Here is an 18,750-nt window from a genome sequence, read left to right as displayed (position 1 = left end):
GCAACCACTATTATTAGAAACATCAACATTGGTCATATCATTGAATTGGACGGCCCAATTTATTTATTTATTTTTTTTCTCGCAAAAAAAAAAAAAAAAAAAATGATAGATAGATAGATATGTCATTCCTTGCGAACGCAATGATGTGGTCCTGACAACATATAAGACTAATGTAACAAGGATCATTTGTCCCATATCGGATTTAGATGAAAAAGTGATTAGGTATAAATGGATGGGTATGCAGCACTACCCAACAGTTTGAACTTTTGAATAAATGAATAAGCATCCACTGTTACACATAGAATAATCGAAGGCAGTAATTAAAAGCTTGGTCATATAGTAGTTAAGCAAGGCATCACCTTCAAATCACACATTTGGAAAGGCAAACGTCATCGCCCAATTGAAACCTTCGAACATAAGCACACACATGAAACATGTTTTGGACCACCAACAGTCATAATACATATCACCATTCCCTTCCACGGTGGTTTCCATACTTGAGGCAAGGTAACATGCCTTGGCAACCAAACATAGAACAAAATGGTGGTAGCACTTCTTAATGGGTATTGTAATGTACCGGTACTTGGATCTTTCGTTGGTTCCACATAGCCATGCCTGTTCGCATAAGTATCCGCTCAGGCCTGGGCAAATATACAAGTAAGCACACCCCTCTGTACAACATTAAAATGAGGACCTTTAGGCTACAACCCATTGCAAAATAGGTTTGTCTTTGGATTAACCCAATGAGAGTACACTGGTTGGTTATATTGTCAATGAGCAAGTTTCGGGTTAGAGTTGAGGCCACGTTAGTTGCAGGCCCATGTTGCAACCCGAGAAGCATTGCGTGTCCTTCACGCACAATTGACCCCCTTTGACAAGTAATCCAAATTTTGACACCACACAGCACAACAACATAGTGCTCGAGGACATGGTGGGACCGTCGGAGCTCGAGATGGAAAAGATGAAAAGTTCGCTGATAATGTATCAACATCAGAATTGTCGGTGTCCACAAAGAACCACTGCCAATCACAAAAAGCATAAGAACTCAGTGCTCGAGAACAGGATCACGGGGAACTCAATGAACATAGAAGCAAGAACCCCTAAATGAGCAAGAATTGATCGATCATGGAAGAATGCATGCTTCCGTATCATATTAAGAGGATCTAGCCCTCATTTTGATGCAGTGGGACTCAATGCATGTTTGTTAGCCCTCATATGCAAACAATGGCACCAACATTTATTTTAGGACCAAATTTTACCCTTCATAAGATTTACAAGCATATTTTTTTTCCTTTTTTTGTTTGCTGGTAAATCAATATGTTATAAATCGATACTATTGCTAAGAAGATTTATTTCCTTCAAGTCTTGAATTACCACCCTAATCCATTATTTTAGATAGTAATATAAAACGAAAAATATTTGATTGTGATTATTTAACAAGTACAAGTTTTTTTGTTTGGTTTGGGGCCGAGCTGGGGTAGGGGGTATGATTGAAGTTGAGACTGAATGAATTGAAGTCGAGATTTCAATAAATGCTACACTATATTTAATTTTATTTATTTATTTTTTAATTATTGAAAAAAAACTCACACACACCACATCTACATATTTACTTTGCTCCTTTGGAGACTCGGACAATCACTATCCACTTTGAAAGTAGATAAAATACAACTGAACTACAAGGCCCTTGCTAATTGAAGGGGAATAAAATCCCACTGGGCCAACTTCAGCTCAGCCCGCCAATTAAGGAAGGGACCCAGCGGCCCCCAGCTCACTTACTCTCATTCAGGGCCTGTGCTGACTGAGAGTGAGGCCCAAGAAGAGATCCAGGTCGCTTAGGAGGGATAGAGCCCACATTATCTCAAGGTTTAGAAAAGACCAATGGATTTTGTGGGTAAGGATAAACTTCTATAAATAGATAAAAATAGGAGGAATGTAAGGGATTGATTAATAAATTTACTTTCCTAACAGGGAGTAGTTTCTTGCACATTCAGTAATGCTACACTAGATTAAGAAATCTGAATTAGTCTCAAAATTCAATAAATGTAATGCTTATTTTTTTAACAAATGAAATGAAAAATTATCCATCAAACATCCATTTAAGAATAGAACAATAGAGAAAATAAAATGATGCTGTACTAAATAAATTAAGTAGAATAACATATACTCTGTCACAAGTAAAATAACATATTATTGGTGTGTAATCATACTTTTTTACGATTTATAAACAATAGCAATGCTATTTAGATTTTCATCAAAGGAATGAAAGAATTTTTTATTATGATCTGAATAAATTCAAATATGTGGACTATCCATCACCTAAAAGGATAAAAATACTTCACTATTCACATCTGCTTGAAAAAATCTATTTAAAAAGTTATTTTATAAACAAAAAACGAGTGGCATATCGGTGATTATCATCAAAGGGAAGGTCAGGTCATCAAAAAAACAAAAAAGCAGATGTGAAAATTTGAAACGGGTGGCCGTTAGATAGAGAACTTCGAAGTTCAACAAAGAAGACGCCTTTTCCAAATATTCAAATTGATTCATTATCTTCTTCACCTCACTCAACATACACAGTAGAGAGAGAGATATATATATGACAGGAATGGTGATGGTGAGAAAGGATGGTGTTGGGAGTGGTGGTAGTGGAAAGGGAACAAAGGGAGCTGAAGAGCAAAACCAGCTATCTCTAATTGGATTTCTTTTGGCAGCTCTGAGAAAATCCATGGTCTATTGCGATGTAGATCGACGGGAGGACGTCATCTCCACCGTTAATCACATGGAAATCGGGTGGCCCATGAATGTTCAACACATCACCCATGTCACATTCGATCGCTTCAATGGCTTCCTGGGTCTTCCCGTTGAATTCCAAGTTGAGATCCCCTGTAGAGTCCCCAGTGCCAGGTTTAATCATCTCTCTTCCTCTGCCTTTTGGGTACTCTTAATTTCTTAATTATTGATCTGGCTTCTTTTGGGCACTTTTAATTTCTAAATACTTTATTTGGGTTTTCCGTATGCTTATAGTGTTTAATTTTAATTTATCATCGTTAAATATGTGTGTCAGAGAGAGATTATGAAGTTGTCCAAGATTAATTTCCAATGTACTGTACTATTGCTGTTAAAATCTTCATATTAATTACACATTCACTTCATATAAACATGTTCATTTTCCCTTTATCCACAACCAAAATGGAGGTTCATGGAGAATGGGCTCAAAACAATTGAAGTGATAGGACATAAGATTCATTCACTTGTTTACGGTTTTCAAAATGCGACAACCACTCCTCCTTGAAATCCAGCTACACACCAGTTATCCACACATATAAGTGTCATGAACTTATCCCCTGACAACTGAAACGGCACACTACTAGCCAAGAAAAATAGTTGCCCAAAAAAAAGCTTTTTAAGATTTGAAGGATAGTAGAATTACCTCATATACAGAGAGTAAGAAACCATTTGTTTTTACCCCAATGTTTCTTTACCCCTAAACTTTGTGTGCATTGCTAATTGTTTATACGCAATTTTGTAGTGCAAGCGTGTTTGGTGTCTCAGCAGAATCGATGCAGTGTTCTTATGATTCGAGAGGCAACAGTGTCCCTACAATTCTCTTGCTCATGCAGGAGAGATTATCCTCACAAGGAGGTCTTAAGGTACATTACTGAATGCTGCTAAATATTGCTGTCATTTCAAAGGAACATAAGAATAGCTATACACACGTGCTTGCTTTGATGTTTAAAAGAGTTTCCAACTGAACTCTTTGAATTAAATTTTTACAGGTGGAAGGAATTTTCCGTATAAACCCTGAGAACAGCCAAGAGGAGCATGTCAGGAACCAGTTGAACAGAGGCATTGTGCCAAATGACATTGATGTCCATTGTTTGGCAGGTCTCATCAAAGCCTGGTTTCGAGAGCTGCCTTCGGGTGTGTTAGATGGTCTGTCCCAGGAACAAGTTTTGCAATGCAACACGGAGGAGGAGTCCATTGAGCTCATGAAGCAGCTAAAACCAACCGAGGCAGCGTTGCTCAATTGGGCAATTGATCTTATGGCTGATGTCGTAGAGCAAGAGGAATCCAACAAAATGAATACTAGAAATATCGCCATGGTTTTTGCTCCAAACATGACTCAGGTAAATCAGTACACCTCACAAAGTATGATATATATTGACTAGTATAGTTGATCGATAAACTTAAGCTCTTTTCTTTTGTTTACCTGATCAGATGTCTGATCCATTGACGGCCCTGATGCACGCTGTCCAAGTAATGAACTTGCTCAAGACCCTGATCATGAAAACACTAAGAGAACGCAATGGGACTGCAAGTGGTGAATACTCACCCATGTCCTCTCATTATTCTGATCAGCAAACTGGTGAGGAATTTGATAGCCAGCAGGAGATGGATAGCAGCTGTGAGTTGAGGGGTCCATTATCGGATTACGATGATCATGCCCATTACAGCTACTGTAGTGAAGATGAAGTCGAAGATGAGTACGAGTCAAGTGAGATAGAGAAATGTTTCTTGAGACAATTGAACGAGTGTGACAAGTCCCAAAATATTTCACTAGAAGATTCAGTAAGAGATGAGCAGAAAGAGCATGTGAGTCCCAGGAAAGACTTTATTTTCAAAGGAAAATGTAGTGTTCCATTATCTGATACGAAAACTGGGAGTTCTGGTTTGAGCACAAGTGATGGAGAAGACTCAGTAGCAAGCATGATTGTTCTTGGACGGAAGGACAACACGTTAATCTCATCAAAAAGATATGAAAACACCAATGGAGTGGAGGTGGTAGACACCACCAAGGTGTCTGCTTCTCCTATGCCTTCACTTGGTGTCCGGTAAATCTGTTCGAGATTTCATTTGCAAATTTGGTGGAGGTGGTACCTCTTTTGCAGACTTCAGATTTCCCTCTACAGTCATGGTGATTTTGTTTTGGAAGCTATAGCCATGGTAAATTGCTTCTGTAAATTGATGGTGTTTGTGTGTTTGGCATTGGTTGTCTAACAGCGGATGTGAGTGGTTTGCTTGTGATTGATTTTCATTCCTTGTTCAGCTTATGGCTGGACCTGTGTTCTTTTGTAATTTAGTGATTCACCTCACCGGCGACCATTTTAGAATTGCAGTTGTCCTAAAAAAAGAAAAAGAAAAGGCAACTGAAGGATTTTTAACTTTGACCACTTTACATATGAGATGTGTTCAAATTTCCAGTTGCTTATGTTACTTTGCTCGACATTCATTCTTAGTTTACCAAGGTTGAAAGTAATTTAAAGTGACAAGTTTCAAACTGGAATCTGTAAACCTAGGTTTAACAGCATATGACACTATGCATCCTCTTATTGATTGATAAACAAACTGCAAAAGCCAAATGAATTGTGTGCAATTTACATAGACTTTAACAATTTAAATGTTTTATAAACAAAATAATGAAAGTTAAGTATAAACAGGAAATTGATTGCCCAAAAGTGGTCTTTACATTTCTTGAACACCAAAAAGATACTAAAAAGAGACAAAAAAAAAAAAAAAAAAATACAAAACAAGAACAGATGGAATTCATGACTCAAGATGCCAAACAAGCCTCCCAGAAAAGCCTGTTATTTTCAATCTCATTGATCATCTCCATGGTTGATTCAACACAAGTCCTTGATGTCTTTTGTAGCCCTGCTGCTGTCACCAAACCTCGCACGGTATTGGGTGGCACCAACTTACTATCACCCGTCCAATCTCGGTGATCAATAGCTTCCTGATCTTCTTCCTCCTCACTCTCATCATCATCGTCGGAATCACTGGTATGAAGTTCATAATCAAGATCATCATCACAATCATCATCAAACTCTATAACACGTGTACAGTCTGATGAATCACAGCTGCATGATTGTGCATCATCGTCTGCTACATCCACCTCCATGGTCATTGCAACCATATTGAGATCAGAATCAGCTTCAGAATCACCGGTGGCCTCAAAGAGCAAGAAAGAAGATACATCAACAACATTCCTTCCAGCCATTTTCCTTTTCCCCTTCACAACCACATTACATATATATACATCAAGATAAATTATATATATATATATATAGACATTAGACACACATAAAATATGTAGAGATTAAAAAAGATAAGAGTATGACGTGGGTTGTCTTCTTTTGACACTTTTAATGTCATGGTGGGCTAACTTAAATCTTTGGGTTGTTCATGCCGACTTCTTTCATATTTGAATTAGACCAATAGACTCGCACACCCACACACGTGTATATGTGTGTGTGTGTATATATATATATATAGAGAGAGAGAGAGAGAGAGAGGCACGAGAGATTTAAAGGAATCGGACATGTGCCCATCTTCTAGAAGGAAACAATCATGTTCAGTAACAATTGACAACATACTCTTCCCTTCTAGAAGGAAGGTGACTTCCTTTGACTTGTACGTGTCAAACTGCCGTGCCAAAACTAGATCACCGAGTATCCAGATTTACTCTTCAATTGTAAACTTGCGTCACCAGAAAAACATCCACAAGTTGCGTACGAAATTAAGATTGAAAGTACGCATGCATTTATATATACATATATACACCTCACGACGCCAAAATGTTGGTTTGTTTTTAATGGAGACCACTACCATCAAAAGTCAAAATCATATGCTATCTACCCTTCACAGGCATTAATATTAGGATCTTTAATTTAGATAAATAAAAAGAATACCACAAAAAATAAATTAAAATAAAACAAGTTCCTTAATATGCTGTCTACCCTTCACAGCATTAATATTGTGAGATATGATACAGGTTGCACTAGTTTTGAGGAAAATTGAATGGAGACAATCACAAAGGATGGGAGATTAAAAGTTAGGTAATCTCTTTTTAATAGGTGTTGGTGTATATACACACGTTGACGTTAAATATATTTTATTATTATTATTATTTTTTAATATTTTATTATTTCAAGCACAAAAGTTTCCATGTTTTTTAATTGACCATAGATTTGCAGAATTGTTGAGAAATTAAACAAATAAATGGATAAATGGATCTAAAAAACAAAAATGATGTTATAATTATTATAAGAAAATCAAGTACTACAATAGATAAGCAATTTTTTTAAAATTATGAAAAAATAAAAACAAGGTGTTTTAATCAACCACATCAATGAAGCCGAACCGAACAAATTGACCAGACAAAATTCAAACGAAAAAAGAGAGAAGGAAATCATTTTCCCTTCGGAAACATAAAGCCAACATTTGAACCGAGACTTGGCCAGTTCTTTTCCTGTGTGCTGTGCTGGTTTGGCGATCAATCTGTGAATCAAAACAATTACTTACAATTAAAACGTGTAGATAATGTCATATTACATAAGTGTGGTGTTGCTGACACAGCTAACCTTTTCAGAGCCAAAAAACCGCTGGTATCGTATGGGGCACTTTCCAAGTTTTTCAAAAGGCTAGACATCCTTCTTTTGAACCTTATCAAGAAGAATTTACCAGATAACGTATAATAAATAAATAAATCAATCAATCAATTCATGCCAAAATTCTGAGATTCCCTCCAAGCCAATTAAAAGAAGGGAGCTAGCTCTATTTTTTATATTTTTATAAATTCAATAATAAAAATAATCCTAAATTATGTTAATACAACTCTATCAACTTACTTTTCAACTATTTTGTCTTTTTTTTTTTTTTTTCTTCCCTCTCTCTTTCATCCCCATTCTCTCCTCTCTCCCTATCATCTTTCCTCTTCTACTCGTATTTAGATTGCTCAATGTATATAAAAACACAAATCATTGTCAATATTATCAATTTGAAATAAAAAAGAGATTAATTAGAGCAATATAGAAAGAAGGTGAAAAGAAGTAGTAATTATATTTTTAGACAATATTGACGATAAAGACTAGGACAACAAGACATTACCTAATATAACCTCAAAGGCTATAATCATAAATTGTGTACTCTCTTTAAAAGTCGTATTCTTTCTCCATAGTTTTTCAACTTCTTTTTTTTTTTTTTTTTTTTTTTTTTTTGGGTGTGGTAAGTATAGAGTTTTCCAACTTTGATAGCTTCCTGGATAGAAATAGATATTCAATGTTCTTAGTTTTTTTTTTTTTTTTTTTCAGCTATTCCAAAAATTTGACCGTAAAAGGCTACACTGGTTTGCTAAATTCACCACAAAATAAGATAAATAGGTATTTGTAAATGGTAGGTGTTCGTCAATTGGAGAAAAAAATGGAAGCATACAAAAAAAAGGAAAAAGAAAAGATTTAAACGAGAGTAATTTGATGGTAGGCCTTTGTGATTCAGTTAGAGTAAAAAGAATAAACATACAAAGATGGAAATAAAAGAAATGGAAATGAGAGTGAATTTTATTTGATAAGACTTCTAGAGAGATCAAAGAAGTGAGAAAGAGGAGGAGACCAACTAAGATAGTTAAGGGTTATTTTTGTTATTTAATTTATAAATAAATTAAAATGAAGCATACAATTTTGAAATTTCAATTACCCTAAGGGTGTGTTTGGATAAATAGGGGAGAAAATAAAAAAAAGGATAATATTAGTTAGGAGAGAAAGTAAATGATAATAATAATTTCTATTCGTTTTGGATGGAAAAGGGAGAAAAGAAATGAAATGATAGATATTTTTGTTTAGATAAGATAGAGGAGAGAAAAGAAAAAAAATGATAGTGACCAAATTACTGTTTTACCCTTTCATTAATATCTTCACTAAAATGTTGAAAACCTTGGTAAGTTAACTAACATGGATTTAGATGGATGTTTTGTTCAAATTCCATTATTGCAAAATTGTTACTGGATTTGTCAACATACAATCACATGTCTTTACAATCAATCAACACAAACACCAAAATTTATCAATATCACCATACGTATACTGTGATATAGACCAATACTTGAAACCATATAGAAAACATTCTTAACGAACCACCATATATAAATCTGAGTTTTATGACTTTAACACTGTTTTTAATACATTTCAATGGTTTCAACTTTGGCCCTGGTGCTACCTTATTTTATATATCCTATTATCATTTTTCTCTAAGATATTAACAGTAGGAAACCCATTCAACTGACATGAATATATCAATACAACAATGAGAAGACTCCAATATTATCAAACCAAGTTGGTACACTTGAACTTGACCATAGAGAAGCACCCTACATGTCAAAATGTGATTTAACACACTTATTACATTTCTAGTTTAAGTATTCAAAATAGGAGGAAAGAAAGACGATATGAACCAAAAAATAAATTTGTCTAAAAAAAAAAGGCTATGATGGCATCAGCAAATGCCAAAATCTTTTACTACTGCTCAGTTGACTCATAAATAATCTTGCTCCTGCTCAGTTTAACACATAAAAAAAACGCTTTACTTGAATTTAGATCAACAAATGTGGTAAGCATTCCAATTCATGTAAAATAACAAAAGTGGTGAGTGGATTATCAAATATGAGAATCAAAATCTAAATACCACATGATAACAATGATTGTGTCGCCTCTCACAATCGGTTGTTGCCCTAGTAAGAATAATATATAATTGGGACATAAATAGAATTACTATTCAGTATGTTTATTTTTAAAGGGCATTTTTGGTATTAGGAATTTACAACTTATTTCACTATCCTTTTTCTTCCTATCTTCTCAAATTAGGAGACAAAGCCAACAACTGATAGGGAGGGATAGCTATCCCTCCCTATCTCTCCACTTAATCCTACCCAAATACAAATATATATATATATATATATTTACTTATATTTAGAATTCGTAGTGGTCTGTAGGAGTATTCTTTTAGGGTGTGTTTGGTAGGGTTGATTTGGAAGGATAGGGAGAAAATATATTTTATTTTTCTTTACAAATTTTAAATTTACAAAAAGATAAGTGTTCTTCATCAGTTGAGAGGTTCCTTAAGTTTATATATATATATATATATATATATATATTTACTTATATTTAGAATTCGTAGTGGTTTGTAGGAGTATTCTTTTAAGGTGTGTTTGGTAGGGTTGATTTGGAGGGATAGGGAGAAAATATATTTTATTTTTCTTTACAAATTTTAAATTTACAAAAAGATAAGTATTCTTTATCAGTTGAGAGGTTCCCTTAAGTTTATACATATGGCTGAGTTTAGGTGCACTTATCAACATATATGGGTCTACTTTACTTTGTTAGAATGTAACATAATGCAACGGACGGTTACAAATACTCCACTAAAGTAAAATAAATTTATAATAGAACTAAAAGATTAATATATATACTTTAATAAAGTGTTTGTAACCGTTTATTATCATTACAACGGCTATTCATAATCCAAATCCCTTGATAACTTTCTAGCCGGTACCCCCAACAATGACATCCTTTTCCTTCTAATAAGAAATCACCATGCATGAATGGTTACTCCATTTTTTTTTTTTTAACTAGGACAAAATAATGAATGATTGGCTCAGTACTACCATTTTTTTTGGGTACCCTCGGATACCCAATACTTGCTCAAATCCCTAATTTTTTAGGTCCCTCAAAGATATTTAACCCACAAATCAAATGGTCAAAACACCATCTCAATCATCTCATCATAATATTCAATGTCTCAAATTCTCTTTGGTTATGTTGGGCTTCATTAGGCCTCAGACTTGAAATTAGAAAAATTGAAAAAAAAATTTACTTCAATTTTATGAATTACCTTTTTCACTTAAAATTGATGAAATTGATTATTTAAAAAAATTGAATTACTTTTTTTTTTTTCTAATTTTACTAATTACAATTTCAAAACTTTAATTTCATTCGATTGAATATAGCTTTTAAATTAAAGCAAAAAGGATGATTACCCATGTGGGCTAAATGTAATATACCATTGCAAATTTCATACATGCCCAAGCGAGCTTAATGATACGCATATAAAATATATTTATAAAAAAATATTACCTTTATAGTACGGTGCTCGTCGTGGTCATTGGTCAACTGCAACTTCTGATATTATTTACACAAAGTGCTCAAATCTTAGTTTGTATAATTGTTCAAAGCATTTAACCATAAAAATATCCGTTAAAAACAAAAAATAAAAAAAAATGGCAGATCATTAAAACTAGGAAGGAATGAAATGGCAAGCAACATCTGTGTTGCCAAACCTTTGCCAACAGAGAGCCGGCGATGATAGAAAGACATCAACTAGATGCAGTGACGTTCACGACCATCATACACAAATCGGAAAGTAAAAACATGTTTATACTAAAATATCCTCCTTATGTTAAAAAGAGATCCTATTCATAAACTCCACCTTAAATGAACGGCGGAGTCTTGGAATCATATAATAAATATGTCTTATTCATCTGCAGACAATGTAATCTGCATAAAGCAATGAAGTTTGGGGAAGAGGGAGAGAGAAAGAGTTGAACGGATACAATATGCTGAAGTAGACATGACATGCAGACACCACGTACACCTTTCTCTTCACAAGTGAGAGAAGATGGACATAACACCATACTGTTTTCTTCACCAATGAAAGAAGATGGATTAGACATGACATGCAGACACCATACCTTTCTCAGCAATGTTCTATTTGTTGTGAACTGGTAACTAGGGTACTGAGAATGGACATTTGCGCTAAGTGGAGGGAGAGCTTCATATCAAAGAAATTATAGAAAGACTACTCATACGCTAATCCCACCATCACAGTGTAACAACCGAAGGCACAGAGGAGCAAATAATGACCTCTGAATTAGCCTACGGAATATTATGCTATATAGAACAACCTGACTCTGCTCATATGCTTGAAGAAGATGACTACAGTATAGTATATGGTTGTAAAACACCAAATAAATAAATAAATAAAGTGCCAATTCAGTATTACCAAACATAGCATGAGTTTCTTTTAGTGCTAGAAACAGCTGCGAATTGATTTAAGAGGATTGACTGGCACCTTTATATCCTAATATAAGAGGCATGAAGATAACATGGTCGTGGACTAAATCTTGTTTTCTTTGACCAGCTCACAAGGTAAGACCCTTAAATGGAGCATGAGGCTTATTCGAATTCGTAAGAATCCATGTCACAATTCCACGAAAACAAAGATATTATCCACACAATCCAACACGGACAATATTAAAGATGGTACTAGGGTCCACTAAAATGCTTAAAAGCTTGGTGGTTCAGTGCCAGGTGTCCCCTCTGACAAAGAGGGCCTCAGTACCTGACAACTCCTTTGATATACTCAAAGCATGAGACTGATGGCTGACCAGGTTTGCCATGGTGATTGTAGCAGTGGAAACCACACTCTCAAGACATATAGAGGCTGGTAGAGCTTAATCCAGATAACTAGAATCGGTGGTTACAGTACAAGATGAGAAGGGGTAATCACCTTGGGCGCCTCATCTTGTCCCAACAATGATAGGCCTCTAGTTATCAACAATGGCCATTGACCATACACTTAAAACAACCGTGAATAATAAAAATGCTATATTCCATACAAACTCACATTCAAAAAAAAAAAAAAATTGGAAGAGAAATAAAATAAGGCATGTTACATATACCTCTCAAGTGAGCAGGAAAAAGAAAAGGTCAGCACATAGTTAACTCCTAAGCCGAGCACAAAATTAGGAAAATAAATATAAATAAGATTTAATACTGAAAAAATAATAATAATAAAGATTATCATTATACCTCAATGCAAGCAATTCTATGAGCCCAATGCTAATAACAAAGCCAGGGAACAACAGTTAAAGATCAAAATAGAACAACTTCAGAACTAACTGAAGTCGTGCAATTCCAGCAACTAATCACAGATTAAAACAACCAAACATGCATTAACCATGCCAAAGATATTATATGAACTTAAATAATTATGTGCAATCGAGTGAAACATGGCTCTTTATAGTGCAGATCATATAGAATAAGCAAAACAGTGCCAAATTTATAATTCAAACACCCTTATCAAAAAATCATAATCCGAGTATTAAATCACGAAGGAAATCCTAAAAATAAAACATTGCACAGAAAATTGGCCTTAAACCTATAAGCTTGCAATAATATAAACACTTCATATGTAAATTTAGTGTATTAATTCCTGAAAACCATAATAAATGCAAGCCACAAATTTAAAAATGCAAATATTAGGATTTTTTTTAATACCAAATCATATCACAAAAAAAGAGAGTGTTATGATAACTAGGGAGGGGAGGGGGGAAGAGAGAAAATTATTATCATTCAAACAATTAGCAAAAGTTGAATTATACAGTCCTAGAAGCTCAACTATACAGAACAAGCAGAGTTAATCACATAAGCTAATCATGCTGACCTGATCATAATACGACATCATTCCAACACCTAAAAAATGTCCTAGATTAAGAAGAAACAAGAACTAAAGCAACTAAAAAACAATGGAGTTTGAGAACAGATGAAAACAATGCCTTTTTCAAATTACGATTCCCATAGCCAAAGAAACTAAAAACTCCAGCAAGATAAACTCAAAAAATACCTAAAACATCCCCTTATAATAGTTTCCAAAAAGACTGAACCTTTTTATATTTATAATTTTTTTGTTTGAAAGAAAACCAAAAATAGGTTAATACACAAGAACATGTACACATAAGAGGCTAAACATACATTTATCTTGATTTAGAACATTCACATATCAAGTAGGGAAAAAAAATAAAATTCACCCTAGCCCTAAAAATTGTGCAAATTAGCCTGCTTAAAATAGTAATAGCAAGCAAAACAGAATCCAAAGCATGCTCCAATAAATGAAAAACATGTTAAAAATCATAAAGAAGAGCTAAAGGCCAAGATCAAACCAAATTATTCAAGCATAGCACAAACGGGCATACATTTCAAATAAAAAGAAAATACGAAAAGCAATATGAAAGAGAGGCACATTTGCACAAACATCTGAGTTTAAGACTCCCCAGGCATTCTCAAACTCCCAAAGTGTTCTGAAATTGAAGAAATTCAAGTTAGAATTCATTACAATTGAAGCTTCAAACCAACTTCCAAGTACTTTGCTCAAAATCCTCGATTGGTGCACGATTTGAGGTCTCCTTATTATGTTATGGGAGGTAAAAATTAAAATGGTTTATTTTCAAATAGAATGTATAAATTGAAGGATTATTCAACTTGTCCGCTGCAGAGGATGAAAGTGAGGTACATATACGTGAGAGTTTCATAATCTCCAAACTAGAGTAAAAGCACAAGATGTAAAACCACTCTAAAGAAAATGCCAGAGACGCGTTTATTAATAAACTTAAATGAGTGGTTACAACAACTTAGGACAGCACCAGAATCAACAGACAAAGAGGATCAAGTGCAACCTCTAGTGCAAAGGTAGATGACACTTCAGGACCTAAAAGCATGATTATGAAAGCAACCAAAGAAGCCTGTGAAAATGTCCCTAAATTTGGTGTGCCTAGTCTACACCACTTAACAGGCAGCTACTATTTTAACACCCTATGCATTACGAAAATTGGGCACTTTATCACAAAATCGAGTGCTAAAAATTCTGCAGAGCCTTCAAGTTCATCAAATAATTATCTCATAACTTTAATGCTTTACTATTTTTAAAACCTTTATACTAGGTATATATTACAAAAATTGGTCACTTAATAAAAAAATTGAGTTCTAAAAATTCTAGGGAGCCTTCAAGTTCATCAAGTATTATCTCATAACTTCACTGTTTTCAAATATTTATACATTCCAACCATAGTCTCCATTGAAATCCACATGCTTCCAGACCACTAGGGCTGCAAGCAATAAACCTTTATTTGACAAGATGCTGATAGAGGTATTCAAATATATGCAACTAAGCACAAAGCAATGCAGCTAAGCAATGAAGCCCTCATTGTGTGCCCTGATTCAAGAGTAAATGGTGATTTATGCATCACTATCACTAAATGAAACCAAAATCTCAGATAACGTGGAATAAAAGAAGTAAGAACAATTCAAAAGCAATTTAATCAAAACAAATGCAAGCTACATGATCCCATTTTGTTTACAATCTGTATGAGCTTCTGCAAATATCGAGGAGCTGTAAGATCATTTGTTAGGGCGATCTAAACATAAATCCAAGAATTTTAAATAATTGTTTTCAAACGATTGCATAGTATATATCAAGAGTAAAAAATTTTAGTTCTCAATCTAAGCATTGTTACATTAGCATAAACGTATATTTTCCCACTTGATCACCAGTATTTATCCCAACCTGTCCTTGTACATCACTCAAACCACCAAAGGTCACACTGAAAGATTAATGGATTCACTTGGTGATCCTTTAGAAGAGTATAATGAGGATAAAGCTTAGTGAGTATTAAAATTCACTTACGGTATCCAGGAAAATTCCCCATCAGCAATTGATGAGTGACTCTTTTCAACATGGCAATTGAGCCGAAATGTGTCCAGCAACAATTGGGACATTTGCCAAAATTTCATCTTCATTGACCGAAATATGTGCAGAAAAAACAAATGTACTTTGTCTTTGTTGAAAGAGAGAGAAACAGAATATATGAAAACTTATATGTTATTGAGGAATACAATAATACAATGGTGTTTATATAGGAGAAGCTACGGGAGTAGGTGAGTAGAGAACAAGTAAACCCTATGCATGGTAATTTTCTATATGGTAACGAGGGATAGGTGACAACTCATACAATACTAACTGTACACGTGTGACAACTCATACAATACTGTACAGCGTGACAACTCATACAATATTGTACAACACTCCCCCTCAAGCTGGAGAGTAAATGTCAATAACTCCCAGCTTGCTACATATGGAATCAATAGAGTTCTTGGGAAGCGCCTTAGTGAAGATGTTTGCCAGTTGCCTACCAGAAGGAACAAAAGGTGTAACAATCTCATTCGAGTCAACTTTAGGTTGAATAAAATGGCAATCTACTTCAATGTGTTTAGTCCTCTCATGACAGACTAGATTGCTAGCAATATGAATAGCTGCCTGATTGTCACAATGGAGAGGAATTGGGCACTGAACTGAAATCCCAAGTTCTTGTAAAAGAGTTTTCAACCAAGTAAGTTCACAAGCAGTGTGTGCCATGGCACGATACTCTGCTTCAGCACCGGAACGAGCCACAACTGACTGTTTCTTACTCCTCCAAGTTACTAGATTTTCTCCTATGAAGGTGCAGTAACCCGTGGTGGACCGTCGATCAGAAGGAGAACCGGCCCAATTTGCATCTGCGTATCCCTCAATCTGAAGATGTCCAGAAGATCGATAAAACAGACCACGTTCCGGAGCACCCTTGAGATACTTCAAGAGGCTTACAACTGCCTCCATGTGAGGTACCTGAGGACTGGTCATGAATTGGCTTACAACACTAACTGCATAGGAGATGTCTGGACGAGTGATTGTGAGGTAAATAAGTTTACCTACAAGTCTTCGATACATCTCTGGATCATTGAGTGTGTCACCATCATCTACCTTAAGTTTTACATTAGTCTCCATGGGTGTAGCTACAGGTTTTGAACCAAGATATCCAGTATCCTGTAAGAGATCAAGAGTATACTTCCATTGAGAAAGACTAATGCCTTGCTTCGACCGAGCCACCTCAATTCCTAGAAAATACCAAAGTTTGCCCAAATCCTTAGTAAGGAAGCTAGAACTCAAGTGATGGATTAAAACTTGTATCCCATCTTTATCACTGCCGGCGATAACGATATCATCTACATACACCATAAGAATCACAATACCACGTTTCGTTTTCTTAAGAAAGAGAGAGTGATCAGCCTGGCTTCTAGTTATACCATGAGCTACCACTACTTTACTGAACTTATCAAACCATGCACGAGGGGACTGTCTGAGGCCATAGATAGACTTTTTGAGATGGCACACACACTCCCTCTTAGGCTCAAACCCAGGTGGTTAAGTTATATAGACTGTCTCAGTAAGGTTACCATGCAAAAAGGCATTTTTAACATCAAGTTGATGAAGTGGCCAGTCTAGATTAGCTGCAAGAGAGATTATCACACAAACATAATTCAATTTGGCCACAGGAGAAAACGTCTCAGTATAATCAAGGCCATGAGTCTGAGTGTATCCTTTAGCAACAAGTAGAGCTTTGAGACGGTTAATAGTACCATCAGGCTTCTGTTAAACAGTAAAAACCCAACGACAACCAACAACCTGAGCATCAGCAGGCTTAGGAATAAGGTCCCAAGTATGATTCAATTTTAAAGCGTTTATTTCTTCTTCCATAGCTTTCCTCCACCCTGGATGAGAAAGTGCCTCCCTGTAGGACTTAGGAAGAGTAATAGAGGATAATGACAAAGAAAAAGCTTCAAAAGGAGGAGGACAATTTATTATACGATACAAAATTGGAGATAGGGTGATTAGTACAAGACCGTTTACCTTTCCGAACATCAATAGGTTGATTAAGATCAGAGTCCGGAGAGATGGAAGAATCTCCAAGCGTTGAAGCGACTAGTGGAAGTAACAAGGCTGGGTTTACTACTTCAGTCGTTGGAACATGATTAGCTACTCTTTCCTGGCGACGAGTATAAACATGAAGAGCTGGTGGGATGTCAGAATCAAAAATTGGAGTTGGAAGAACAAATTCTTGAAGAATAGAGTCCCCCAGGCGACTACCGTCTTGAGAATAATAAGGAACATCCTCAAAGAAAGTATCATCTGCACACACAAAATGTTTACGAAGAGTTGGATTGTAACATTTATATCCCTTTTGAGTGCGAGAATAACCTAAGAAAATACATTTGTGAGCACAAGGATCAAGTTTGTCTCGTCTCGGGCTTAGATTATGAACAAAACAGACACACCCAAACACCTTTGAAGGAATGGAAGAAGGAATTTTGTCAGAAAACATCATTTGGAAGGGTGATTTTCCTTGAAGGACCCTAGAAGGCATGCGGTTTAAAAGATAAGCAGCAACCAAAACTGCATCTACCCAAAAATGTTTTGGAACATGCATTTGAATTGTTAAGGCACGAGTAATAGCTAGGAGTGGGCCATTCTTCCTTTCAGCAACTCCATTTTGTTGAGGGGTATCAACACAAGATGTTTGATAGATAATGCCCCTCGACTCAAGAAACTTTGGAAAAACATTAAGTTTATATTCAAGGGCATTGTCTGTTCTAAGAACAAGTAATTTTGCATCAAACTGATTTTGAATTTCAGCATAAAAGGATCGAAAAACAGAGAATACTTGAGATCTATCTTTAAGAATATAAACCCAAGTTAAACGTGAATAATCATCAGTAAATAACACAAAATAACGAGCACCAAATAAACCAGTAGTACGAGCTGGTCCCCAAACATCCGAATGTACTAACTCAAAAGGTTTTAAACTTTTATCAAAACGAGACTTAAAAGTAGCCTGACGATGTTTACTAAGTTTGCAAGTAGTACAATTAAACTTAGAAAAATCACCTAAAGAAGGGACTAAGGCTCAAAGACTATTGAAAGAGGGATGTCTAAGGCGGCAATGCCACTAATAAGCTGAAGAAGAGGTGGAATGTAGGGCTGTCGGAATAGTAGTTGGCTGGAAGTAGTAAAGACCATCCTTCTCAAACCCCCCACCAATCGTCTTCTTTATTTTGAGATCTTGAAAGACACAACGGGAAGGAGAAAAAGTAACTGAGCAATTTAAATCTGATATGATTTTGTGAACTAACAATAAATTGAATGAAAATTGAGGAATATATAAAACTGATGAAAAAGTGAAACCCAAAGTGCGGAAGGTACCAATTCCATGAACAGGTGATTTGGCACCATTCGCTATAGTAACAACCGATGGTTAGAAAACATGAGAAA

The 18,750-nt window shown here is 35.3% G+C and overlaps 3 protein-coding genes across 3 annotated transcripts; 1 reads left to right on the top strand and 2 right to left on the bottom strand.

The window, feature by feature from the left end:
* Positions 1-2,534: 2,534 nt before the first annotated feature.
* LOC132268888 (rho GTPase-activating protein 2) lies at positions 2,535-5,531 on the top strand. Its single transcript, XM_059769787.1, has 4 exons — positions 2,535-2,907; positions 3,533-3,653; positions 3,780-4,130; positions 4,222-5,531. The coding sequence occupies exons 1-4, from the start codon at positions 2,600-2,602 to the stop codon at positions 4,837-4,839; spliced, it is 1,398 nt and encodes a 465-aa protein (XP_059625770.1). The 5' UTR covers positions 2,535-2,599; the 3' UTR covers positions 4,840-5,531.
* Positions 5,532-5,554: 23 nt separating this feature from the next.
* On the bottom strand, positions 5,555-6,001 carry LOC132268548 (uncharacterized). The gene has a single exon (XM_059769380.1). It carries the CDS (start codon positions 5,999-6,001, stop codon positions 5,555-5,557), a length of 447 nt encoding a protein of 148 aa, XP_059625363.1.
* Positions 6,002-15,696: 9,695 nt separating this feature from the next.
* LOC132268547 (uncharacterized mitochondrial protein AtMg00810-like) lies at positions 15,697-17,038 on the bottom strand. The gene has a single exon (XM_059769379.1). The coding sequence runs from the start codon at positions 16,657-16,659 to the stop codon at positions 15,697-15,699; it is 963 nt and encodes a 320-aa protein (XP_059625362.1). The 5' UTR covers positions 16,660-17,038.
* Positions 17,039-18,750: the final 1,712 nt, after the last annotated feature.

The sequence above is a fragment of the Cornus florida genome, unplaced genomic scaffold (genome assembly GCF_030987335.1).
Source record: "Cornus florida cultivar Cherokee Brave unplaced genomic scaffold, ASM3098733v1 CherokeeBrave_3.0.0_Hap2_Chr08, whole genome shotgun sequence".
In the NCBI taxonomy this organism is placed as follows: domain Eukaryota; kingdom Viridiplantae; phylum Streptophyta; class Magnoliopsida; order Cornales; family Cornaceae; genus Cornus; species Cornus florida.
The sequence above is the reverse complement of the archived record's forward strand: the minus strand, read 5'-3'. Positions and strand labels throughout refer to the sequence as shown.